We start from the raw sequence: 26,333 nt of genomic DNA on the forward strand, positions 1-26,333 counted from the left end.
CTCGGAACCATTGGCAACGCCGCCATCACCATAGCCCTCAAACTGGGCCCCTTACAAGATTCCTCCTCCATCCTAACCCACTCTACCCCTTCCCACCACCGCCACACCTTGTCCACATTCTTCGCCCAATAATAATGGAGCAAGTTCGACAATGCCAACCCCAATGCCTCTGCCTCTGTAGCAGGGTCCTCCCCACCCTCGGCACCTTCTCCGCCCATACAAAGTCAGAAATGATCTGGTCTACTTTACGGAAAAAAAAGCCTTTTGTATAAAGATCAGGAGAGCCTGAAAGATAATCAAGAACCTCGGAAGAATATTAATTTTCACCACTTGGACGCTCCCTGCCAACGTTAAGTGCAGTGTATCCTACCTCCTAAGATCCTCCCTCGCCCCCTCTATCAGCTCCGTTAAGTTCCACTTATGGAGCCCCGTCCATTCCCTTGCTACCTGAATCCCCAAATACCTAAACTTATCCCTTGCTACTGTAAATGGCATCCCCCCTAAATTAGGCTGCTGTGCCAGCTCATTCACTGAGAATACCTCGCTTTTCCCTACATTCAGCTTGTACCCTGAGAACCCTCCAAACCTCCCCAACAGGCCCATAATCCTTCCCATACTCTCTAACGGATCCGAAACTTACAGCAAGAGGTCATCAGCATAGAGCGACACCGATGCTCCCTCTGTACCTTTGTAATCCCCCGCCACTCTGCCGACACCCTGAGAGCCATCACCAATGGCTCTATGATCAGCGCAAACAGCAACAGCGACAGCGGGCACCCCTGCCTTGTACCCCTGTGTAAGTCAGAGCTTTGTGAGCTCATATCAATCGTCCTCACCCTCGCCCTTGGTGCAACAGTACCCATGCCACAAATCTCGGCCCAAACCCAAACCTTCCCAAAACTTCGAACAAGTACCACCACTCCATTCGACCAAATGCCTTCTCTGTGTCCATGGACACCACCACCTCCGGTACCAGAGCCCCCGACGGATTTATCACTACATTCAAACAGCCGTCTTATATTACTCACGAGCTGCCTGCCCTTCACAAAACCTGGTTGATCTTCAGTCACCATCCCGGCGACACGCTCCTCCATCCTCCCCACTAACAACTTAGGCAATACTTTCACATCTATGTTCAATAGTGATATGAAATGAAATGAAATGAAAATCACTTATTGTCACGAGTAGGCTTCAATGAAGTTACTGTGAAAAGCCCCTAGTCGCCACGTTCCGGCACCTGTTCGGGGAGGCTGTTACGGGAATCGAACCGTGCTGCTGGCCTGCCTTGGTCTGCTTTCAAAGCCAACGATTTAGCCCGGTGGGCTAAACCAGCCCCTATACGACAGGTCTATACGACCCACGTTTCATTGGGTCATTCCCCTTTTTGGGGATTAGTGTGCTTATTGCCTGCGTCATCGTCTCCGGCAACTCCCCCTTCTCTAGTGCTTCATTAAATGCACCCAACAGATGTGGTGCCAGGTCCATTGCAAATTCCTGATAGAATTACGCCGGGTACCCATCCGGCCCAGGGGCCCTCCCCAACTTCATACCCCTGATACTATCCAGCACCTCCCTTAGCCCCAGGGACTCCTCCAACGCCTGCCTCTTTGCTTCCTCCACTTGGGGAAATTCCAGCTCGTCCAGAAACCACCCCATGACCCTCTCCTCTCCTCCTGGGTCTGCCTCATAAAGTCCCTGCAGTACTCTCTGAATGCCTCATTTATCTTCCCTGGCTCTGACACCACATCCCCAGCCCCAGTCCGGAGCTTCAATATTTCCCTGGACGCAACCTGCCTCTGCAGCTGGTACGCCAGTATGCGGCTCACCTTCTCCCCATACTCACAATGCAACCTCTTGCCCTACGCAGTTGCCCTACCGCCCTCCCTGGTGTCAGCCTGTCAAACTGCCCCTGTAACTTTTTCCTCCTCACCAATCCCTCCACGGTGGGCATCCTCGAATATTCCCTGTCCACCTCCATGATCTCGCTCACTAGACGGTCATGTTCCTCCCACCTTTCCCTATCTACACGGGCCTTAAACAAAACTATTTTCCTCCGGACCACTGCCTTCAGTGCTTCCCACAAAATGCCGCCGACACCTCCCCATTCTGATTCAACTCCACATACTCTTTAATCTCCGCCGGCACCTTACCACTAAAACCTTCATCCGCCAACAGCCCCGAGTCAAACCTCCACCTCTGCTCTCATCCTGATCTAAACTGAATCTCCAGCCAGTGGGGAGCATGGTCCGCGATAACAATCCCCACGTACTCTGCCCCCTCCACTCCAACCAAAATCTCCCGAATCACTACAAAGTAATCAATCCTCGAATACACCTTACAGAGATGTGAAAAGAAGGAATACTCCCTTCCCCCTGGGTTCTGAAAGCTCCATGGATCCACCATACCCATCCTCTCCATAAACCCCCCCCCCCAGCTCCCTCGCCATTTGTACCCTACCCATCGACCTGGAGCTCGACCTATCCACCCTCGGCTCCAGGACACAGTTAAAATCTCCTCCTATGATCAACTGGTGCATGGCTAAATCCGAGATCGCTGCCAACAGCCCCCTCATAAAACCCACATCATCCCAATTTGGAGCATACATATTTACCCACACCACCGGCTCCCCTTCCAATACCCCACTCACAATCACATATCTCCCACTCGGATCCCTCATCTCCTTTGCACTCACAAATTACTTTTCTTGCTCATGAAAATCGGCACTCTACTCGATTTTGACTCAAACCCCGAGTGAAAAAGCTGCCCAACCCACCCCTTCCTTAACCTAACCTGGTTCTTCACACGGAGGTGCATTTCCTGCAGGAATACCACCCCCGCTTTCAAGCTCCTGAGGAGCGCGAACACCTGCGACCTTTTAACCAGCCCATTTAGTCCCCAGACGTTCCACATGACCAGCCTTATCGGAGGCTTATGCCTCCAATACCCCCTGCCGTCTGTCATCTTTCCCACTTAACACCCGCCCCTTTAATTCCACTCTGTACCTAGCCCATCCCAGATGGCCCCTTCCTCCGCCCATGACTATGTCATCTCTCACCCACTGCCATATCGCAACAGCCCCCCCCCATTCCCCCAGACCCTCCTTCCCCCTTGATGCACTATCAATTACGACGAGACGAGAGTAGAGTGTAATCGAGGCTTTATTACGCAGAGCTGTGTAGCCTCCTGCAGCTGCTGCCGAAATGGCTGCAGCTCGGTGAACACACACATTTATACTCCGCCTACTGGGCGGAGCCAGCAGGCAGGGATCTACCCCCGTACCTGTAGAACAGGAGTCTTACCGTATTACATCTCATATGTGATATATACAACAGTGGTGACTACCACACCCCTCCCCCTCCACCGGCCACCCCTCTCGGCCTTCTCCTCCACCACCTCACTTCCCTTCACCAGCATAACCTGCTGGCGCAGCAGCCCCTGCCCAAAGGCACTTACCAATGACCTCCTCCTCCCCCCTCCACTCCTCAGCTCAAGGAGAAAGATTCCCTGTTGACCTTACCCGCCCCCACCCAAACAAGGACTTCTGAACTCCAGGCAGCCTTCTCCAAAAGCAAACAAACAAATGTTAAACACAAACAATTCCAGAAAACAGGAGGGCGGACGAGCGCATCCATCCCCACATAAACCTTCCACCCCTCACAATCCCAACAGTAACCAGCAAATACCCCCCCCCCAAACAAAAAGATGAACATTCCCCAATCCCTACCTCCACTTCAAACATGCTCCCAACTATTACAAAGTGCCAGCACCCCGGTTCCCAAGCATTGTCCACTCAGGGCTGGTTTAGCCCAGTGGGCTAGCAGCTAGTTTGTGATGCAGAACAAGGCCAGCAGTGCGGTTTCAATTCCCGTACCAGCTTACCCGAACAGGCGCCGGTATGTGGCGACTAGGGGCTTTTCACAGTAACTTCATACTTGTGACAATAAAAGGTTATTATTATTATATATGGCCTGTGTGACACAGTGTGCATATGCAGCTTATATATAAGCTGTACATGATGCACAATCTGTATATGCAGTTATATATGACCTGTACATGACGCTCAGTCTGTATATGCAGTTTATATATGACCTGTACATGATGCAGTCTGTATGTACAGTTTATATATGACCTGTACATGACGCTCAGTCTGTACATACAGCTTACATATGACCTGGACATGACACTGTAGCACAGTGGTTAGCACTGTTGCTTCACAGCGCCAGGGTCCCAGGTTCGATTCCCGGCTTGGGTCACTGTCTGTGTGAAGTCTGCTCATTCTCCCCTTGTCTGCGTGGGTTTCCTCCGGGTGTTTCGGTTTCCACCCACAAGTCCCAAAAGACGTGGGGCGCGATTCTCCGCAAATGCGGCGAGTCGTAAAGGCTGCCGTGAAACTGGCCGTGTTTCACGGCAGCCTCCGTGCCCCCTCCCAGGACCCGATTCTCCCCCCCTGGGCGGAACTAGCAGCGGGGCCCCGTGAACCACGGCATCGCAGCCTTAGCGACCGTCGCTAAGTCCGCGCGCCAAGCGTCACGCCGGCTGACGCGCACGATTACGTCAGCCGCGCATGCGCAGATTGGACAGCTCCAACCCGCGCATGCGTGGGGCCGTCATCTCCCTCGGCCACCCCGCGGACTGATCCTGCGGGGCGGTGGAGGGAGAAAGAGTGCGTCCGTTACGGACGCACTGCCCGCGATCGGTGGGCACCGATCGCGGGCCCATGCCCCCCTTGGCACGGCCGTGGTACTGCCGTGCCAACCGGGGCCCTGGATGCCGAGAACGGACATGTTGCGGCCGTTTTTACGACGGCAGCAAGCAGGTGTGTTTGCTGCTGTAAAAATGGCCATAAAGGCCTGGGAACTCGGCCCATCGGCCTGGGAAGAATCGCTGTTCGCCGTAAAAAACGGCGAGCAGCGATTCGTGTCGTGGGGCGGCCGTGGGGGGGGGAGAATAGCGGGAGGGCGTGAACAATGTCGGGGACGCCCTCCCGCTATTCTCCGACCCGTCGTGGGCAGCGGAGAATCGCGCCCGTGCTGTTAGGTAATTTGGACATTCTGAATTCTCCCTCTGTGTACCTGAACAGGTGCCGGAATGTGGCGACTAGGGGCTTTTCACAGTAACTTCATTGCAGTATTAATGTAAGCCTACTTGTGACAATAAAGATTATTATAAAGATTATTATTATATGCAGAATATATATGACCTGTACACGATGTCTGTATATGCAGTTATAGATGACCAGTACATGAAGCTCAGACTGTATATGCAGCTTATACATGGCCTGTACATGATGCAGTCTATTTATTCCGCTTATATATAACCTGTACACTCCGTCTGTATACGCAGCTTATATATGACCTCACATGACACTCAGTCTGTATGTGCAGCCAATATATGTCCTGTACATGACACACATTCTGTATATGCAATTTTTGTATAACCTGTATATGACGCACAGTCTCTATATGCAGCTTATATATGGCATTTACACAACACACCGTCTACAAATGTAGCTTATCTATGACCAGTACACCACACACCGTCTGTAAATGTAGCTAATCATTGACCTGTGCACAGCACACAGTCTGTATTTGAGGCTTTACTGTCAACCTCTGTCCCAACACACTTTACATATGCAGCCTACAGTGTAAAGCTACCTGAGACCACCGTGAACATATATGGAGCTTATGTGGTTTGTATGCCTGAGCCACAGTTTATAAATAAATGAAGTTTACCCATGGTATAGTCTATATCTGCAAGTGTCATTCTCAGATATGAGGCTTATTCACCAGCCACTATGCGAGACACTGTGAACACATCCGCAGCCTGGGGTGTACATTACCCAGTGTGCCAATTGTTGCGCTGATTTAGCGCTCATGATATTTTGGATTTACATTGTTTTTGAATGGAGTTCTGCATCGGCATTTGACCCATTTATTTCTGTTGCTCAGGAATACTCCCAGTATCGCAGAGACTATGATCGCAGCCCAGGCCTGATACAATCACCCGTCACTTTTAATCACAGTTGTATTCATGCAGATGCTGGGCTCTTATCTGGTATCTCAGTGTATCTACTGCCTTCGAAACATCACAGTCTCATCTCATTAAAAATCTCCGCGCGTATTAGGTGTCATTCATCAAAAAACTGAAGAAACAGAATTGTCCCTTAAGGACATTGGGGTCCAATTATTTCCCACCCAGCTGTTTTTTTTTGTGTGTGTGTTCCCTTTTACAGTGAAATATGTCCCAACCGTGAGGTATTTTGAAAAAAGAAGAGAAAGACTGTGAGTTGCAATGAAATTTCAGACAAAAACAATTGTCACTCAGTCCCACAGAAAATAATTGGAGTTTGTACTGTTTAATGATGAAATGGGATGTAATTTAACCTGCAGATTCAGGTACAAGTCTTCTTCCGATAGAGACTAATTTGCTGGCAAAGCAATGTGGAGGTGAGGGTTTAGGGTGGCAGCGAGAAGAGATAAAGGACATCACACAGGGAAATAAATAAGTGAATGTACTGACATACAAAGAAGGCAGGAAGAGTGACAGTGTGAGGTAGAGAAAGAAAAATAGGTAGAAAAATATAACAGTGAGAAAGAAAGTAAAGGCAACAATGTCAAGTACAGAAGGAGGGATAGAGCGGGAAAGATTGATAGGGAGGGATAGAGAGGGTTAGAGACTGATAGAAGGGGATAAAGAGGGATAGAGAGGGATAGAAACTTATAGAGGGGGACAGAGAATGATAGAGGGGGATAAAGAGGAATAGGGACTGATAGAGGGGTATAGAGACAGATAAAGAGAGATATAAGAGATAGAAGGGGATAAATAGGGAAAGAGGGGGATAAATAGGCACAGAGGGATAGTGGGGGCTAAATAGGGATAGAGAGATAGAAGGGGATAAATAGGGAAAGAGGGGGATAAATAGGCATAGAGGGATAGTGGGGGATAAATAGGGATGGGGATAAATAGAGCTAGAGGGATAGAGGAGGATAAACAGGGATAGAGATTGATAGAGGGATAGTGGGGGATAAATAGGGATGGGGGGATAAATAGAGCTAGAGGGATAGAGGGGGATAAACAGGGATAGAGAGGGATAATCAAATGAAGGGACAGAATGTTGAGGAATGCGTGAGAAAATCAGGAGACTGAATGCCATTGTTTACGTGCCAAAGACTCTGAAACTGCAGCAGATTCAAATGGTGAAGCATCTTTTTTTACCTACGACCGTCCAATTAATTGAGGAGTGGGGAAGGTGAGGAAGCTGATGACATCACCACCCAGCCACCACCAACCACCCCCCCCCCCCCCCACCACCACCACTTCACCAACCCTAGAAGCTGGATAAAAGTAGCACCCCGTCCCCCTCCCATCCAGGTCAGCTGCCTCCAACACCCAGCTATCCCCCCACCCCACTCTCACCACCCCCCACAACTCGGCCCAGAAAAGCACTGACGCTGCTAAAACCATCTGAAATCCACACCATTGATTTGTGCTCAATTTCCAATTGACAGAATGAAGCATCCTTTTTGAGCATTTGAGCTGATTATGATTATGGCTCCCTGGCACCACATATAACTCACAATGGAGGAGCAACCCGGAGGTGGATATTGTCAAACAGGTTTCGAGGGGCAGGAGCTGGAGGCATTGTTCCACCCTCCATGTAAGATGTGCTTTCAACTCTTCCCTCAGAGTCGGGTCACGCTCAGCTCACGTGTGACTCCAAGGCGACAGTCGCCCGTGCAGCACTGAGGGAGTGCTGAACTGTTGGAGGTGCTCTATTTCAGGTGAGGCCTAAAACCAAGGCCTTGTCTGCTGTCTCGTTAAAAGAGCTCACCACACGACTGGAAGAAGAGCAGGGGTCTTCACCATGCAGCCCTGGCCGATAATCATCCGTCAGCCAGCATCACAAAATAAAGTGATTATTTGGTTGTTATCACACTGCTGTTTGTGGCAGCCTGCTATGTTCAAATTGGGGACTGCATTTCTGCATATAACAGAGAGGGCCTCATGGGATGTAGAGCACTTCGGAATATCCTGAAGTCAGGAAAGGTGCTGTATAAATACAAATACGTTCTTCCTTTTTCAATCAGATGTTGCCACTTTGAATAGATGCTGCTGTGTGAATGGAATTCTATCCTCGCTTGCAAGGGAAGTAAGAGTGAACATAGTCAGACGGACACTTCTGCAGCAACGTGACAATGCTATCAAATGCGCCTCACACCCAGTGAAGTATTGATGAATTGCAGGGACCGCCAATGTGCAGGCAGAAAGGCAGGCATGGCAGATTGTTGTTTTGCTTTTGCGCACAGCAAGCTCCCACAAACCTGGCTGGTTCACGTGTTCTCAATGGAGTTCTCTGCACACCAGGAGAACTCCCTTGCCCTTCTCCTCCTGGAGCCCAGGAAACCTTATCATCCACCTTGAAGAGTCTGACTGCCCCTCCCCCCCACCCCACCACCACCACCACCCCCAGAGTTTAATGTCCTTTGCCGCAGCTTTTAAACCTGAGGTGACTTCAATGATTTGACAAGGAGCCTACCTGGGAAACGGGCTATAATTAGCTGGGCAAAGCTAATTTATTTAATCTATGAAAAATTAAACAGCTGATTCAAACCAACAAGACACAGGTAGAATGATATTAGAGGCCTGGAGGCTAAGGCCAAGTCAGTGGAGGAGCTTGACAGAAGCAGTTGTTCAGGTCTGCACACGCCTTCATTATATTGTGCAGCAATCAAATCAATTTAGCTTCCTATCACCTCATTTTCTCCCTCCTGCACTCACTCCTCCCCCAGTACTGATTCCATGCGGTTTGGCTCTGATTCCACAGGCGCCAGCGACTCTCCAGCCACCCTCCCCCCCCCCCCCTCCCCCACCCCTACCCCATCCTCTCAGCCATTCCTGGGCACTCTTGTAGCCCAGGGGTGGGTTGGGGGTTCCTCAGGAATGATTATGAGCATGGAGGGGAATAGAAGCGGGCCATTCGGCCCCTCAAGTGGAAGCTCGACTGATTTGCCTCCTCTTTAGTTCAGGGACAGTAATAAGGCAGCACCATCATATTACTCCTCACCCATTCTTGGCCAGCAGGTAATGATAACAATCACCATCACAAAAAACAAAAAGGGTGTCCTGTGAACATATTGAGATGAAAGAACCTAATTTCAAAACTGCAACAAATAGGAAATAAAGTAAGAAGATAGAGATTCTCTGTCTAAACACACACGCTCTCATATATAGAGGTTAAAACACGTACACCGCACACGCACAGGCACACGTTTACATATATATATATAGAGAGAGAAAAATAGAGAAAGAGCAAGAGACAGGGATGAAGAGAGAAATAGAGATATAGAGAGAGGGAGTGAGAGATGTAAGTAAACAAATAGATAGATTGCTAGATAGACAGACAGAGACACAAATAAATACACGTTGAAAATTTGAGAATTTATATGATCAAGCTGATTGATTGGGACCATTGTGAATCAGGGTTTCTGATTCAAAATAACAAAGAGACAGAAAAGACAAGTATTAGTTCCACTCGAAAGGTGATATTAAAAACAAAATGAGATTCTGAAACACAAAGGTGATCTGTCTGCACCTCACAACAGGACAGCAGATTAATGCTTCAGGTGGGAGACCCTCCATCCCAAATCAAGAGGCAAATGATCACTTCGCTGTCCTCATCTCGAAAGCTGATCAACCTGCTCTGTGTTGCCCACATGTTCAGCATTGAGCTCCACACCTTATGAAGCTGTTATAAAAGAGTTCCCCATTCCCAGGACCCGTGGGATACAGGCAGCACAGGCTTCACACAAATCAGAAGAGGCAAGAACATTTCTGAACCATTTGGAAGCCAGCAGAGTCCAGAGAGTAAATCATTACCTTGGACTCTTATACAAAGAGCGCGATGAAGAGAGAATGAGATGGAGATAGAGAGACATTTAGAGATAGAGAGAGAGAGAGAGCAAGTAATGGAGAAAGGGAGAAATAGAGAGAGAAAGAGAGAGCAAGTGATGGAAAGAGGGAGACAGGGAGAAATATAGAGAGAGTAAGCAATGGAGAGAGGGAGACAGAGAAAGAAAAATACATATAGAGAGAGAGCAAGTAATAGAAAGAGGGAACAGAGAGAGCAAGCGATGGAGAGAGGGAGACAGAGAAAAATATATATAGAGAGATAGAGAGAGAGACCAAGAGATGGACAGAGGGAGACAGAGCGAGAAATACATAGCGAGAGAGTGAGAGAGAAATATATAGAGAAAGATAGAGAGAGATGCCAAGAGATAGAGAGAGGGAGACAGAGAAAATATATAGAGCAGAGCAAGTGATGAAGAGAGGGAGACAGGGAGTGAACTAGAGAAAGAGAGACCAAGAGATGAAGAGAGGGAGACAAAGAGAGAAATATATAGAGAGAGCAAGTGATGAAGAGAAGGAGACAGAGGGAGAAATATAGAAAGAGAGACCAAGAGATGGAGAGAGGGAAATTGAGAAATATATAGTTAGAGAGGGAGCAAGAGGTGGAGAGAGAGATTAGATAGATAGATAGATAGATAGATAGATAGATAGATAGATAGATAGATAGATAGATAGATAGATAGATAGATAGATAGATAGATAGATAGATAGATAGATAGATAGATAGATAGATAGATAGATAGATAGAAAGAATAATTATACTACTGCAGGTTACTGATCTTTACGTGCGGTTAGACATTGGACTAAGAATATAAAATTAGCTCACATTTCATTATCTTCCAGATGTGATATTAGAAATTGATCATTCTCCCCGTTTTATTTCATACATCACATTTGTATACATGACAAATATATAATAGGAAATACATATTTATAAATGCATGATACACATATGCACACAGGACATACACATACATGACATGTATGTGTACAGCAGAAACCCCGAGCACCCTTTGCACAGTAACACAATCCCCGTGTGCTCCCCCTCACTTTGCTGGTTCCCCTGCCCTCCACCAGCCCCTGCACCAACAACATTTAAACACGCTGTTGGATGCACTTGCTTCTGCCCCTGTGAACCACTCTCCAGCTTTGAAAGCCTCTCATTCGGCGAAATCTCCACCGGGCAATGTTCAAAATCAGACCTGAGCAAATTTGCAAATCGTCTTGAGTGGAACACACACCTTTTATTAGTTAAAACCTCGGCCAACTCAAAAGGATTGAACCGATTAACCAGAGGTCTGCTCACAAGCTGTAACAACCAGTAGCAACACTCAGTGACCAGAGCAAGTTATCATTAAAGAAACAATAGTAACGATTAAACGGTGGGGCGTTTGGAACTTTTCATTAACCCTTAAAAGTTTCTATCTGGATGAATTCCACATATCGAGTTTCCCTGAAACCTTCATTTATTCCTGATTGCCAACAGCTCTATTCCCAGTCACCTCCCTCGTCCCCTTCTTCCTGCACAAACTCCCTCTTTTCCTGTGATTTATGTTTCACTCTCAGAGATCTGACCCGACATCTCAGTCCTGAGCCCCGGCTCCAACACACCACCGTCTCCCAAACACGTACTCATGGGAGTCCCATGGAGATTAGTTGAAGTGTACAGCCCAGGCTCCCTGCCTGGGATAGCACACAACGCACAAAATAAGCAGCCAGTGGCTAACTCCGAGAGTAGGCATGTTTCAAAATAAAACACTTTTGCTGACCTGTTTTCTCCTTAATGTCACAAAGCACATTGAAGAGAGCAGGCTTCATCCTATGACAATTCAGAGCATGTTTCCTGCAATGCAAATGAACAATAATCATTTAGATATCTCAACTGGAGTTGATTTTAAGTGTAAATGGATGGTATCTAATCAGATATTGTTAATACTATACATGCATGAATTGTCTCTCTCTCTCTCTCACACACACACACACACACAAAGCTGTTCTCTCTCTCTCTCTCTCTCTCAAACTCACCGTGCCTGAGCTTCATCCAGGCTCTGGTCAGTGATAGTCATTATTTGGTGTAAGATGTCTCCGATGTCCTGTTTCCTGCCCTCCGCCTCTCCCCCGCTGTCTTGCTGCATGTGCGGGGCCAGCCCCGGGATGCTGACCCCGGCGTGGGGATGGCGGAGTCTGGGCTGCTCTTCCATCGGCGAGACCCTTTTTTTATCTCCCTCTGCTGCCGAGGCTCCTCCAGAGCGAGCTGGGGCGGGCTACACAGAGCAGCCCCGAAGATCCGAGACAGCCCCTTCTCTCCCCACCTTCCCCCTCCCACCCCCTCCTTTAACCCCTTTTTTTCCGCAGGGGGGGAAGAGGGGAGGCAGACAACTGGGCAAAGAAAGATGGTTCGATTCCACCCTCTTCCAAAAACCCTTGTGCTCACAGTCCAATTCTTCTCGTATATATGTGTGTGTGTGTGGATGCCGCTCTCTTTCCTCCCTGCTCAGGGAGATGCTTTTCTCTGTTCTCCCACCCCACCACCACCACCGCTGCTGCTGCTGCTGATCCCTGGATACTTCCAAAAAAAAAGATTGAATTGGAGAAAACGATGCGAAGAAAAAAATCCCCCAAGAAAGAAAGGCAAGATGCAGAAATCAGTCCAATTCCCTTTGGCTGGGGTGCAGTGGGTTAAAGAAACAGTTGCAGAGAAGTAGCTGTCTCTCTCTGTGTCTCTGAATCTTTAGCTGTGCTGCCAAAGGTGTTTGCTACTTGTGTTGCTGGCTGCACCCTTTCTCTCTCTCTCTGCCAGCCCCAGCGCTCAGCTCCTCGCTAACTCCTTTGCCCTAGCCTTTTGTTATTTTGTTTGAGTCCTTTGCTCGCTCTTTGAAACTGACAGCAACCTTGGCACCTCCCCCACGCCCCGCCCCCAACCCCGCTCTCCGCCTCTGATTGGCAGCCAGGCTGGGCCCCGCCATCACTGACGTCAGAGGGGGCCTGATCAAGCCATGACATGAGAGGGAGCCTGATCAAGCCATGACGTCAGAGGGAGCCTGATCAAGCCATGATGTCAGGGTTCCATTGCATCAATTTCTGTTTCACAAAATATTAAAATTAAAAAGTTCTAAAAGGAACTCATTCTTTGAGGGGTGGGGGCGCTGGGGGACTGACTGCACGGATGGGGCATTTGCTTTTTCAGCCTGGGTCTAGGATCCCAACAGTGAATGAGGCCATTCGGCCCATCGAGTCTTCACTGACCCTCTGAAAGAGCAATCTACCGAGGTTCACTCCCCTCCCACGCCCTAACCCCATAACCCCGTCCAACCTGCTCACCATTGGTCACTATGAAGCAATTTGAAATGGCCAATCCACCTAACCTGCACATTTTTGGACTGCAGGAGGAAACCGGAGCACCCGGAGGAAACACACGCAGGCACGGGGAGAAAGTGCGAAACTCCACACAGACATTCACCCAAGGCCGGAATCGAACCCCCGGGCGTTGTGACACAACAGTGCTAACCACTGTGCCACTGTGTCGCCCTGAATGTTCTAATACTCTGAAGATTTAGGGTCCCTGGGGCAATGGTGGGTGAGGTGGGGCAATGGAAATTCTAGGAGTTGGCAACCCCCCCCCCCCCCCCCCTCCCCCCCGGGTGCCAATGTATACCTAGAAAGGAATGGACCCAAACACCAACACAAGCAACAACCTGAAAAGATTCTGGTACCTATCACATAGTTTTATTTTATTATTTATGGGACATGGGCGTCACTGACTAGGTCAACATTTTTATTTCCCATCCCTAATTGCCCTTGAGAAGGTGGTGGTGAGCTACCTTCTTGAACCGCTGAGTCTCTGTGGTGTAGGTACATATGTGGTGCTGTTAGGGAGGGAGTTGCAGGATTTTGACGTAATAACAGTGAAGAAACAACGATACATTTCCAAGTCAGGGTGGTGTGAGGCTGTAAGGGGAACCTTTCAGGTAGTGGTGTTCTAAAATATCTTCTGCCTTTGTCCTTCCAGATGGTAGAGGTTGTGGATTGGGAAGGTGCTGTATAAGGAGCTTTGGTGAGTTCATGCAGTGCATCTTGTAGATGGTACACACTGCTGCCACTATGCGTTCATGGTGGAGGAAGTGGATGTTGAAGGTGGTGGATGTGGTACCAATCAAAGGAGCTGCTTTGTCCTGGATGGTGTCGAGCTTCTTGAGTTTTGTTGGAGCTGCACTCATCCAGGCAAGTGGAGAGTATTCCATCACACTCCTGACCCGTGCCTTGTGGACTGACACCAAGGCAGCCTATTTCCACCTCCATGGCATTGACCATCTCTACCCCTGCCTCAGCTGATCTGCTGCCAAAATCTTCATTCATGCCTTTATTACCTCTAAACTTAACAATTCCAATATATTCCAGGACCTTCTCCCATATTCTACCCTCCATAAACTTGAGGCCATCCAAAACTCTGTCGCCGGTGCCTTAACTTGGACTCGTTAACCCATCACCCCAACCCTTGCTGATCTACAGTGGCTCCCAGTGAAACAATGTCTTAAATTTAAAATGATCACTCTTGTCCTCAAGTCCTTCCATGGCCTTGTCCCTCCCAGTCTCCTCCACAACCCTCCGACATAGAACATAGAACAGTACAGCACAGAACAGGCCCTTCGGCCCTCGATGTTGTGCCAAGCAATGATCACCCTACTCAAACCCACGTATCCACCCTATACCCGTAACCCAACAACCCCCCCCCCCCCCTTAAACCTTACTTTTTAGGACACTACGGGCAATTTAGCATGGGCAATCCACCTAACCAGCACATCTTTGGACTGTGGGAGGAAACCGGAGCACCCGGAGGAAACCCACGCACACACGGGGAGGACGTGCAGACTCCGCACAGACAGTGACCCAGCCGGGAACCGAACCTGGGACCCTGGAGCTGTGAAGCATTTATGCTAACCACCATGCTACCGTGCTGCCCCAAAATTTTTAGAGTACCCAATTATTATTTTTTATTACAATTAAGGGGCAATTTAGCATGGCCAATCCTCCTCACGGGCAGGGATTCAAACTCCAGGGCTGGGATTCAAACTCGGGTCCTCAGCACCACAGTCCCAGTGGTAACGATTGTGCCACCATGCTGCCTGCCCTCCATGTCTGCCCTCCACTAATTCTGGCCTCTTGAGTGTCCTCAATGCTAATTGATCCACTATCGGTGGCCACTTCAACTGCTGAGGCCCTAAGCTCAGGAATTGCCTCTTCCTCTTTGTACCTCTCGCTTCCTTTACACAGTCCCTCAAACCTACCTCGTTGACCAAACTTTTCATCATTTGACCTCATAACTCTTATGCAGTTCAGTGGCATAATTTATCAATACTGTTCCTGTGACACATTTGGGACATTTGGTTCTGTCAAAGGCACTGTATAAATACACGTTGTTGGTTTTGTAAGTGATTACACAGGATGTGGATTTATTCCAGATGGCTCTGTATCAGAGCTTGTAAGGGATTCCAAGGGAAGTCTTTACAGGGAGTCCTTCAGAATGCTTTACAGTATAATATTTCCGAAGAATGTGTCAGTATTTTCAAGGAATTCCCTCGGGTAACAGATGATTCTCTGGGACTCTGCCTTGGAGGAGATCAGAACTAGCATGGCATTTTGTGCAACTGTGTCAACATATACAAGGGATTCCCTGGAAGTGTGTCAGTATTCACAAGGATTAGCTGGGAGCGTATCAATATTTACACGGGATTCCCTGGAAGTGTGTCAGTATTCACAAGGATTAGCTGGGAGCGTATCAACATTTACAAGGGATTCCTTGGAAGTGTGTCAGTATTCACAAGGATTAGCTGGGAGCGTATCAATATTTACACGGGATTCCCTGGAAGTGTGTCAGTATTCACAAGGATTAGCTGGGAGCGTATCAACATTTACAAGGGATTCCCTGGAAGTGTGTCAGTATTCACAAGGATTAGCTGGGAGCGTATCAATATTTACACAGGATTCCCTGGAAGTGTGTCAGTATTCACAAGGATTAGCTGGAAGCGTATCAACATTTACAAGGGATTCCCTGGAAGTGTGTCAGTATTCACAAGGATTAGCTGGGAGCGTATCAATATTTACACGGGATTCCCTGGAAGTGTGTCAGTATTCACAAGGATTAGCTGGAAGCGTATCAACATTTTCAAGGGATTCCCTGGAAGTGTGTCAGTATTCACAAGGATTAGCTGGGAGCGTATCAATATTTACACGGGATTCCCTGGAAGTGTGTCAGTATTCACAAGGATTAGCTGGAAGCGTATCAACATTTACAAGGGATTCCCTGGAAGTGTGTCAGTATTCACAAGGATTAGCTGGGAGCGTATCAATATTTACACAGGATTCCCTGGAAGTGTGTCAATATTTACAGGGGATTTCCTGGGAATGTGTCAGTATTTACAGGGGATTCCCTGGGAGTGTGTCAGTATTTCCAAGGGATTCCCTGGGAGCGTGCCAATATTAACAAAGGATTCCCTAGGAGTGTGTCACTATTACAGGGGAATCCCTCGAAGTGTGTCAGTATTTACAGGGGATTCCCTGGGAGTGCATCAGTATTTACAGAGATTAACTAGGAGTGTGTCGGTATTGGCAGGGATTAACTGGGAATGTGCCAGTATTTACAGGGGATTCCTTGGGAGTGTGTCAATATTTACAGGGGATTCAATTGTATCTGTGGAGAAAGATGATAGCTAACGTTTTGAATCTGGACGACCTTTTGTCAAAGCTTTGTCAAAAATGTTTTGAGTCATCCAGACTCGACACGGCAGCTCCCTTCTCTCTCTACAGCTGCTGTCAGACCTGCTGAGATTGTGCAGTATATTCTGTTTTGGTTTCAGATTCCAGCATCCGCAGTAATTTGATTTATTTACAGGGGATTCCTAGAGAGTGTGTCAAGATTTACAGAGGATTCCCTGGGAGTGTATCAGTGTTTATAGGTGATTCCTGGGAGTATGTCAGTATTTATAGGGGATTCCCATGGAATGTATCAGTATTTATAGGGGATTCCCATGGAATGTATCAGTATTTATAGGGGATTCACTGGGAGTGTGTCAGTATTTATAGGGGATTCCTGGGAGTATGCCAGTATTTATAGGGGATTCCCCGGGAGTGCGTCAGTATTTATAGGGGATTTCCGGGGAGCTTGTCAGTATTTACAGGGGATTTTCTGGGAGCGGGCCAGTTCTACAGGGACTCCCTAGGTAGTGTGTCAATATTTACAGGGGATTCCCAGAGAGTGTGTCAATATTTACAGGGGTTCCCCAGGAATGTTTCACTATTTACAGTAGCTTCCCAGGGAGCGTGTCAGCATTTAGATGGGATTCGCTGGGAGTGTAACAGTACAGAAAGTCCTGTGAATGTGTCAGTATTTACAGGGGATTAAGCTGGGAACCTGTCAATATTTACAGTGGGAGGGGGGGGGGGGGCAGCACGGTGGCTCAATGGGTTAGCCCTGCTGCCTCACGGCGTCGAGGTCCCAGGTTCAATCCCGGCTCTGGGTCACAGTCCGTGTGGAGTTTACACATTCTCTCCGTGTTTGCGTGTTTCGCCCCCACAACCCAAAGATGTGCAGGTTAGGTGGATTGGCCACGCTAAATTGCCCCTTAATTGGAAAAAAAAATTGAGTACTCTAAATTTATAAAGAAAAAGTATTTACAGGGGATTCCACGCGTGTATGTCAGTATCTACAGGGATTAACTGGGAGTGTGTCAGCATTTACAGGGGATTCGCTGGGAGTGTGTCAGTATCTACAGGGATTAACTGGGAGTGGGTCAGGATTTACAGGGGATTCGCTGGGAGTGTCTCAGTATCTACAGGGATTAACTTGGAGTGGGTCAGGATTTATAGGGCTTCCCTGGGAGTGTGGCAGTATTTACAGGGGATTCCCAGGAGTGTGTCAGGATTTACAGAGGGTCACCGGAGAGTGTGGTTAGCACAGTGGGCTAAACAGCTGGTTTGTAATGCAGAACAAGACCAGCAGCGCGGGTTCAATTCCTGTACCGGCCTCCCCGAACAGGCGCCGGAATGTTGCAACTAGGGGCTTTTCACAGTAACTTCATTGAAGCCTACATGTGACAATAAGCAATTATTATTATTATTTACAGGGGATTCCCAGGGAGTGTGTCAGTATTTACAGAGGATTCCCTGGGAGTATGTCAGTATTTACAGGGGATTCCCAGGGAGTGTGTCAGTATTTACAGGGGATTCCCAGGGAGTGTGTCAGTATTTACAGAGGGTCCCCAGGGAGTGTGTCAGTATTTACAGAGGGTCACTGGGGAGTGTGTCAGTATTTACAGGGGATTCCCAGGGAGTGTGTCAGTATTTACAGAGGGTCACTGGGGAGTGTGTCAGTATTTACAGAGGATTCCCTGGGAGTATGTCAGTATTTACAGGGGATTCCAAGGGAGTGTGTCAGTATTTACAGGGGATTCCCAGGGAGTGTGTCAGTATTTACAGAGGGTCCCCAGGGAGTGTGTCAGTATTTACAGAGGGTCACTGGGGAGTGTGTCAGTATTTACAGGGGATTCCCAGGGAGTATGTCTGTATTTACACAGGATTCCCAGGGAGTGTGTCAGTATTTACAGGGGTTCCCGGGGAGCGTGTCAGTATTTACAGAGGGTCACTGGGGAGTGTGTCAGTATTTACAGAGGGTCACCGGGGAGTGTGTCAGTATTTACAGGGGATTCCCAGGGAGTGTGTCAGTATTTACACAGGATTCCCAGGGAGTGTGTCAATATTTACAGGGGTTCCCGGGGAGTGTGTCACTATTTACAGGGATTCCCAGGGAGTGTGTCAGTATTTACAGGGGGTTCCCAGAAACTGTCAGTATTTGCAGGGGGTTCCCAGGGAGTGTGTCAGTATTTACAGGGGTTCCCGGGAAGTGTGTCACTATTTACAGGGGGTTCCCAGAAACTGTCAGTATTTACAGGGGTTCCCGGGGAGTGTGTCACTATTTACAGGGGATTCCCAGGGAGCGTGTCAGTATTTACAGAGGGTCACTGGGGAGTGTGTCAGTATTTACAGAGGGTCACCGGGGAGTGTGTCAGTATTTACAGGGGATTCCCAGGGAGTGTGTCAGTATTTACACAGGATTCCCAGGGAGTGTGTCAGTATTTACAGGGGTTCCCGGAGAGTGTGTCACTATTTACAGGGATTCCCAGGGAATGTGTCAGTATTTACAGGGGGTTCCCAGAAACTGTCAGTATTTGCAGGGGGTTCCCAGGGAGTGTGTCAGTATTTACAGGGGATTCCCGGGGAGTGTGTCAGTATTTACAGGGGATTCCCAGGGAGCGTGTCAGTATTTGCAGGAGATTCTCAGGGAGTATGTCAGTATTTACAGAGGATTCCCAGGGAGTGTGTCAGTATTTACAGTAGATTCCCTTGGTTTGAGTCAGTATTTACAGGGATTCACTGGGAGTGTGTCAGGATTTCCAGGGTTTCTCTGGAGCGTGCCAGTGTTTGCAAGGGATTCTCCGGGATTGTTTCAATATTTTCACGAGATTCCCTGGGAATGTGTCAATCTTTACAGAGGATTCCCAGGGAATGTGTCAATATTTACAGGGGATTCCTCGGAAGCGTGTCACTATTTGCAGGGGATTCCCTAGGAATTTGGCAGCATTTACAGTGGATTCCCAGGGAGTTTGTAGGCATTTTCTGGGGATTCCCTGGGGTGTGTTCGTATTTACAGAGGATTCCCTGGGAATGTGGCAGTGTTTACAAGGGATTCCCTGGGAATGTGTCTCTATTTACAGGACTTAACAGGCAGTGTGTCAATACTTATCGTGGATTCCCTGGGTTTGTGTCAGTATGTACATGGAACTCGCTGGGATTGTGTCAGTGCTTATAGGAGGATACGTGAGGGCAGAAATAGGAGGCTGGCCAGATAGATTCATGGCTGGAGAAATGGTGTAGGAGGGAGGGATTCAGATACCTGACGCACTGGGACCAATTCATGGGAAGATGGGACCTGTACATATGCCGGACAGTACCGGGAGCAATACTCTAGCCGAGGTATTTGCTAGCGTTGTCGGGGAGGGTTTAAACTCGAGGCAGAGGGATGGGAAGCTGAGCGTGGAGACACCGAGAAGGAAACAAAGATAGAAATGAAAGACAGAAAAGTAGAAAGCAAAAATGGAAGGCAGAGGAAAAGGGCTAGCAGAAAATAGAACCAAAATACACAAATTTATGGGCTGGATTCTTCCGCCCCGCCCGCCACAAGATCGCCACAGGCGACACGCCGACAATGGAAAAATCCAGTCTTAAATCTATATAAAAATCTATATGATTGCGATTACCAAGACATGGCTGCAGGCTGTCCAAGGAGGGGAACTGAATATGAAAATGAAAATGAAATGAAAATCGCTTATTGTCACAAGTAGGCCTCAAATGAAGTTACTGTGAAAAGTCCCTAGTCGCCACATTCCGGTGCCTGAATATCCAAGGGTAATCGATATTTGGAAGGTTAGGTGTAAGAGACCTTCCTGTTTATTCCCTTTGTTTCCATTTTCTTTTCTTTTATTACTATTGGTCCGTGGATCCATAATCGGAACGTGTCCTTAAGCAGAGGCCTCAAACTGAAGCAGCCTGCTAGTCAGGACAAAAAACAGAAAACACTGGTCAATCTCAGCAGGTCTGACAGCATCTATGGAGAGAGAAAGGAGCTAATGTTTTGACTGTGGATGACTGTTTGACAAAGCCAGCGAGAACTGGAAATGAGTCAGATTTATACTGTAGTGGGCGGGGGGGGGGGGGGGGGATGGTGGTGGAGCGGTGGGGCTGGATAGGGGCCAGCAATAGGTGGAGATTGATCCCTATCCAGCCCCACCTCTCCACGCCCCCTCACTACAGTATGATTCTGACCCCATTTTCAGTTCTCACTCGCTTTGTCAAAGAGTCATCTGGACTCGAATGGCTCAACTGCGGCCTTGACCATGTGGTGAATGAGATTCACACGGTATTATAAGTTACTAATGTCACTCTGTTCCCAATATATATATGTACCAATATTGTAAGTGCAGTTGCACTACCTGACCACCAGGGGGAGTAGCTCTGGGAGTACTCGAGAGTTTGTACTGGGCTCCCCCCTTGGCTCTGCCCAGAACTCCTCCCCCTGGAGCTGCTGTATAAAGATCCGTGCCACAGAGTCAGCCGGCCAGTTCACCGAAAGTTCAACGGCTAACAGGCTGGCTCTGTTGTAAGTATATTAAAACCGCTATTCTAATCCTACAAGCACGTGTCTGTAGAATTGATGGTTCCATCAGACCAAGAGACACTCCCTGAGACCAAAAAAAACACAACAAAGTACTGATGAATATCTGGCTGTTTCCCAGTGTGTAGACCCCGGGAAACACCCTGCTAAATGCACCCAAAATCGGACATAGATTTGTTTCTGGGACAGTCTCATGGGACAACCCACCCAACCCAGGAATTAAATTAGCAAACCTTTTCGGAACTGCTTCTAACATATTTAAACCCTTCCTTAAATAATGAGACCATTACTGTGCACAATACTCCAGGTGTGAGGGACGATCCTCAGCCCACGTTTTGCCCGGCCGACTTCCTGGTATTCCTGGAGAATAGCGGGCGAGCTGCTAAACGGGGTTTGCGGTGGGCACTGAATGGAGCGTGGTGCTCCCGCCCGTGGCACCGCATGTATATTTAAATGAGAATTTAAACTAATTTAAATATGCATTTCCAGATTTTAACCGGAGTCTCCTGGCCCCTGGAATTCTGCGCCCCCGCTGGCTCAGGATGCGGCCGGTGAGAATCGCCACTGGTCTTGATCAATGGAGACCAGGCGTGATGACCATGGCGGGGGGCTCGGAGGCCATTGGAGCCCCCAGGTGGTTGGAGACAGGGCAGGGTAGAGCCCCAGCACTTCCCCTGGCACTCTGTGCCAGGTTGGCACTGCCAGAGCACCAAGAGGCACTGCTTTGGGTGGGGCATGAAGCTCCAAATAAATGACCAGGTATGGGAGCATTGTGATGGGAATCACGCTGGAACAGCCGAAGACTCTCTCCAGAAAGATCGCATTCCCGATTTTCCTGCAAAGTGCCACATGGCGGTGCCAACCTGGAAGTGCCAACCTGACAATGTCAACCTGTGCTAGGGGGCAGTGGCAGGGGGAGGCCACTGTGGTAGCCCCAATGAGGGTGGTCCAATGATGTTTGGTGAGAGGGGAGAGTGGGCAGTGAGGGGGTCACTTACAGGTATGGGGGGTAACAGCCACTGAGGAGAGGGAATGTTGGCAATACATTCGCAGTGGTGGGGGGGGCGGAATTGAGCCCCCAAAGATTGTCTGGGCATGGGGGCGGGAGGTGACCCAATACCTCCGTGGTGGGGAAGTAAAACTTCAGGTCTGATCGAGGCACCCATTAAAGATAGCGCCCAGATCTCTGTGGAGTCAGTGCCGGTTCTATCAGGCCTTGTCCCCTCCAGAGTTACAGCGTAAACCACTGATATACCTTCAATTCACCGAGAGGCAAAGAGAGCGAGTAAACATTAGGCTTTATTAGTCATTTAAAAAAAAATTTAGAATACCCAATTTTTTTTTCCAATTAAGGGGCAATTTAGAGTGGCCAATCCACCTAACCTGCACATCTTTGGGTTGTGGGGGCGAATCCCACGCAAACAGGGGGAGAATGTGCAAACTCCACACGGACAGTGAAGACTTTATTAGTCATGATCCTGCCTAGCCACAGTCAGTTGTACAGATGAATGCTGCCCACAGACGGCCGGTCAATATATGGCCCCGGTGAGGGCAGAGCCAGAGGTGGAGCCTACTGGGGTTACCGTGCAGTACCTGAAAGTAGCTTGTATCACCACTTCCAGGTCATAGGTCACAGTATCATGCATGCAATATGTGAATACATTCACCACAACCACGGCGATTCATTTTCTTTTCTTTAGAGACCTGGGAGAAAACTTGTATTTGGATTTCCAAAAGACATCAGGGACCACATAAAAAGTTGCTGCACAAGATGAGAAGTCATGGTGCAGGGGATGATATGTTAGCATGGAATGAAGATTGGCTAACTAACAGGAAACAGAGGGTTGGGATAAATGGATAATTTATAACTTGGCAAACTGAAACGAGTGGAGTGCCTCAGGAATTAAGCCTGGGCCTATATTGGTGACTTGGATGAAAGGACTGACTGCAGTGCAACCAAGTTTGCTGATGGTACCAAGATAGGTAGGAGAGTAACTTGTGAGGAGGTACAAAAAAATCGGCAAAGGGATATAGAAAGGTCAAGAGAGAGGGCAAATACCATGGCAGATGGAGAATAATGTGGGAAAATGTGAAGTGGCCCACCAAGGTAGGAAGAATGGAAAAGCAGGATTTATTTAAATGGAGAGACATTGCAGAAAGGTGTGGTACAGAGATAATCCGCCATCCTTACCTGGTCCGGCCTCCACGTGACTCCAGATGGACAGCAATGTGGTTGAGTCTTAACTACCCTCTGAATTGGCCTAGCAAGCTTTTCAGTTCAAGGGTAATTAGGGATGGGCAATGCTAGTCCTGCCAGCGATGCGCACATCCCATGAATGAATTTTTTAAAAATCCAGAGACCCAGGGTAATGCTCCAGGGCCCTCGGTCTGAATCCCACCACAGCAGATGGTGAAATTTGAATTCAATAACAGTCCAATAATAACCACAAAACTATTGTCGTAAAATCCCATCTGATTTACGAATGTCTTTTTGGGAAGGAAATCTGCCGTCCTTACCTGGTTTGGCCTACCTGTGAATGTGGAGGCCCAGCAAGCTGCTCAGTTCAAGGGCAATTAGGGATAGGCAATAACTCTGGCCTAGCCAGCGATGCCTACTGGTGCGACCATCAATTCACTCAGAGACACAAGTTGGAGTAAACTGTAGCTTTAATCGGCTTACAACTGAGCCTGCCTGCGAATGTGCTGAACTGGAGGCGGACTCGCAGAACCGCAGCACTTCCTGAAGGGGGCGGAGCCAAGGGCGGACCCCTGTACATGCTCCTCATCTCCCCCTATGGGCAGAGCCGCGCAACGGCTCACAGATGGAGCCCACAGGGACACAGTAATGTACAGTGTGAATTTATAGTGGTTACACATTCACCACACCTACATTGCCTGAACGCATAAAAAGAGTGAACATCTGTAAAATATTTCGGACAGGGTTCTCCTGTCCTCCAGCCGTGTGTTTCCCGACGGTAAAATTCTTTATTCCCACCGCTTGTCAATGGGATTTCCCATTGAATTCACCCTACGCCGCAGGGAAAGCGGGGATGTGCTGCCTGCAGGAATTCTGGCCTTTATTATTTCTTTTTATACCCCAATAATTTACTTCTCTAGTTTACATATACCCTAAAAACCTCTTTACTTTATCCGATCCCTTTTTATATTCCCTTTGTCTGCGTATTAGTCTGTACCTTTCAATTTTGGCCTTATGTCTTTATTCTGCCTCAATGTTTCATTACTAAGCTTGTTTTTCACTGTGATCTATTTCTCCTGATCTCTATTGATGATTCCCACTGCTGTTCCATTTCTCTGCTTGTCAGTAAATGTTTGCAGCTTATTTTCCCCGGTTCCGTTCTCATCCACTTAAAATCAGTTTTTGTTCCAATTTATTACTTTGGTATTTGTCTTACTTATGTCCTTCTCAATCTCTCTCTTTATTATGTTGTGATGGTGAGATATTCCCCTATGCTTGCTTTCTTATCTGTTCTGCTTCATTTCCCATTACCACATCTTTCTGTGATTCTTGTTGGGTGTTTTACATACGGGGGAAATGGTTGTGTAGCGGTAATGTCACTGGACGCGAAATCCAAAGGCCCAGGCTAACCTTCGAGGGGCACGGATTCAAATCCCACTTCGGCAGCTGGTGGAATATAAACTTGAATATGAAGCAAGCCTCAGTCATCTTGAGTTATGGTCTGCAGTCCATGTGTGCAGGAGCAGGCTACAGTGCAGTCTGTGTGGGCAGGAGAGGGTGCAGTCTGTGTGGGCAGGAGAGGGTGCATTCTGTGTGGACAGGAGAGGGTGCAGTCTGTGTGGGCAGGAGAGGGTGCAGTCTCTGTGGGCAGGAGAGGGTGCAGTCTGTGTGGGCAGGAGAGGGCGCAGTCACTGTGGGCAGCAGAGGGTGCAGTCTGTGTGGGCAGGAGAGGGTGCAGTCTGTGTGGGCAGGAGAGGGTGCAGTCTGTGTCGGCAGGAGAGGGTGCAGTCTCTGTGGGCAGGAGAGGGTGCAGTCTCTGTGGGCAGGAGAGGGTGCAGTCTGTGTGGGCAGGGGAGGGCTACAGTACAGTCTGTGTGGGCAGGAGAGGGTGCAGTCTGTGTGGGCAGGAGAGGGTGCAGTCAGTGTGGACAGGAGAAGGTGCATCCTGTGTGGGTAGGAGAGGGTGCAGTCTGTGTGGGTAGGAGAGGGTGCAGTCTGTGTGGGTAGGAGAGGGTTTCAGTGCAGTCTGTGTGGGCAGGAGAGGGTTTCAGTGCAGTCTGTGTGGGCAGGAGAGGGTTTCAGTGCAGTCTGTGTGGGCAGGAGAGGGTGCAGTCTGTGTGGGCAGGAGAGGGTGCAGTCTGTGTGGGCAGGAGAGGGTTTCAGTGCAGTCTGTGTGGGCAGGAGAGGGTGCTGTCTGTGTGGGCAGGAGAGGGTGCAGTCTGTGTGGGCAGAAGAGGGTGCAGTCTGTGTGGGCAGGAGAGGGTGCAGTCTGTGTGGGCAGGAGAGGGTGCAGTCTGTGTGGGTAGGAGAGAGTGCAGTCTGTGTGGGCAGGAGAGGGTGCAGTCTGTGTGGGCAGGAGAGGGTGCAGTCTGTGTGGGTAGGAGAGGGTGCAGTCTGTGTTGGCAGGAGAGGGTGCAGTCTGTGTGGGCAGGAGAGGGTGCAGTCTCTGTGGGCAGGAGAGGGTGCAGACTGTGGGCAGGGGAGGGTGCAGTCTGTGTGGGTAGGAGAGGGTGCAGTCTGTGTGGGTAGGAGAGGGTGCAGTCTCTGTGGGTAGGAGAGGGTGCAGTCTGTGTGGATAGGAGAGGGTGCAGTCTGTGTGGGCAGGAGAGGGTGCAGTCTGTGTGGGCAGGAGCACGCAACAGTGCAGCCTGCATGGGCAGGAGAGGGTGCAGTCTGTGTGGATAGGAGAGGGTGCAGTCTGTGTGGGTAGGAGAGGGTTTCAGTGCAGTCTCTGTGGGTAGGAGAGGGTGCAGTCTGTGTGGGTAAGTGAGGGTGCAGTCTTTGTGGGCAGTAGAGGGTGCAGTCTGTGAGGACAGGAGAGGGTGCAGTCTGTGAGGGCAGGAGAGGGTGCAGTCTGTGTGGGCAGGAGAGGGTTTCAGTGCAGTCTGTGTGGGCAGGAGAAGGCGCAGTCTGTGTGGGCAGGAGAGGGTGAAGTCTGTGTGGGTAGGAGAGGGTGCAGTCTGTGTGGGTAAGTGAGGGTGCAGTCTTTGTGGGCAGTAGAGGGTG

General features: G+C 48.9%; 1 protein-coding gene across 4 annotated transcripts in view; it reads right to left on the reverse strand.

The window, feature by feature from the left end:
* Window positions 1–26,333, reverse strand: part of LOC119964936 (pre-B-cell leukemia transcription factor 1-like) — a 592,307-nt gene that overhangs the window by 497,692 nt on the left and 68,282 nt on the right. For 3 of the 4 annotated variants that reach the window (XM_038795140.1, XM_038795139.1, XM_038795138.1), the window contains exons 1-2: window positions 11,932–12,751; window positions 11,676–11,749 (exon numbers count right to left, since the gene is read on the reverse strand). The exons of the other annotated variant lie outside the window; for it this stretch is intronic. In XM_038795140.1, coding sequence (XP_038651068.1) covers window positions 11,676–11,749; window positions 11,932–12,107 — 250 coding nt within the window. In that variant the 5' untranslated portion in view covers window positions 12,108–12,751. Of the gene's footprint in view, window positions 1–11,675; window positions 11,750–11,931; window positions 12,752–26,333 lie in introns of those variants that run through there. 4 annotated transcript variants of the gene reach the window in all.

This window comes from Scyliorhinus canicula, chromosome 4 (assembly GCF_902713615.1).
Source record: "Scyliorhinus canicula chromosome 4, sScyCan1.1, whole genome shotgun sequence".
NCBI lineage: Eukaryota > Metazoa > Chordata > Chondrichthyes > Carcharhiniformes > Scyliorhinidae > Scyliorhinus > Scyliorhinus canicula.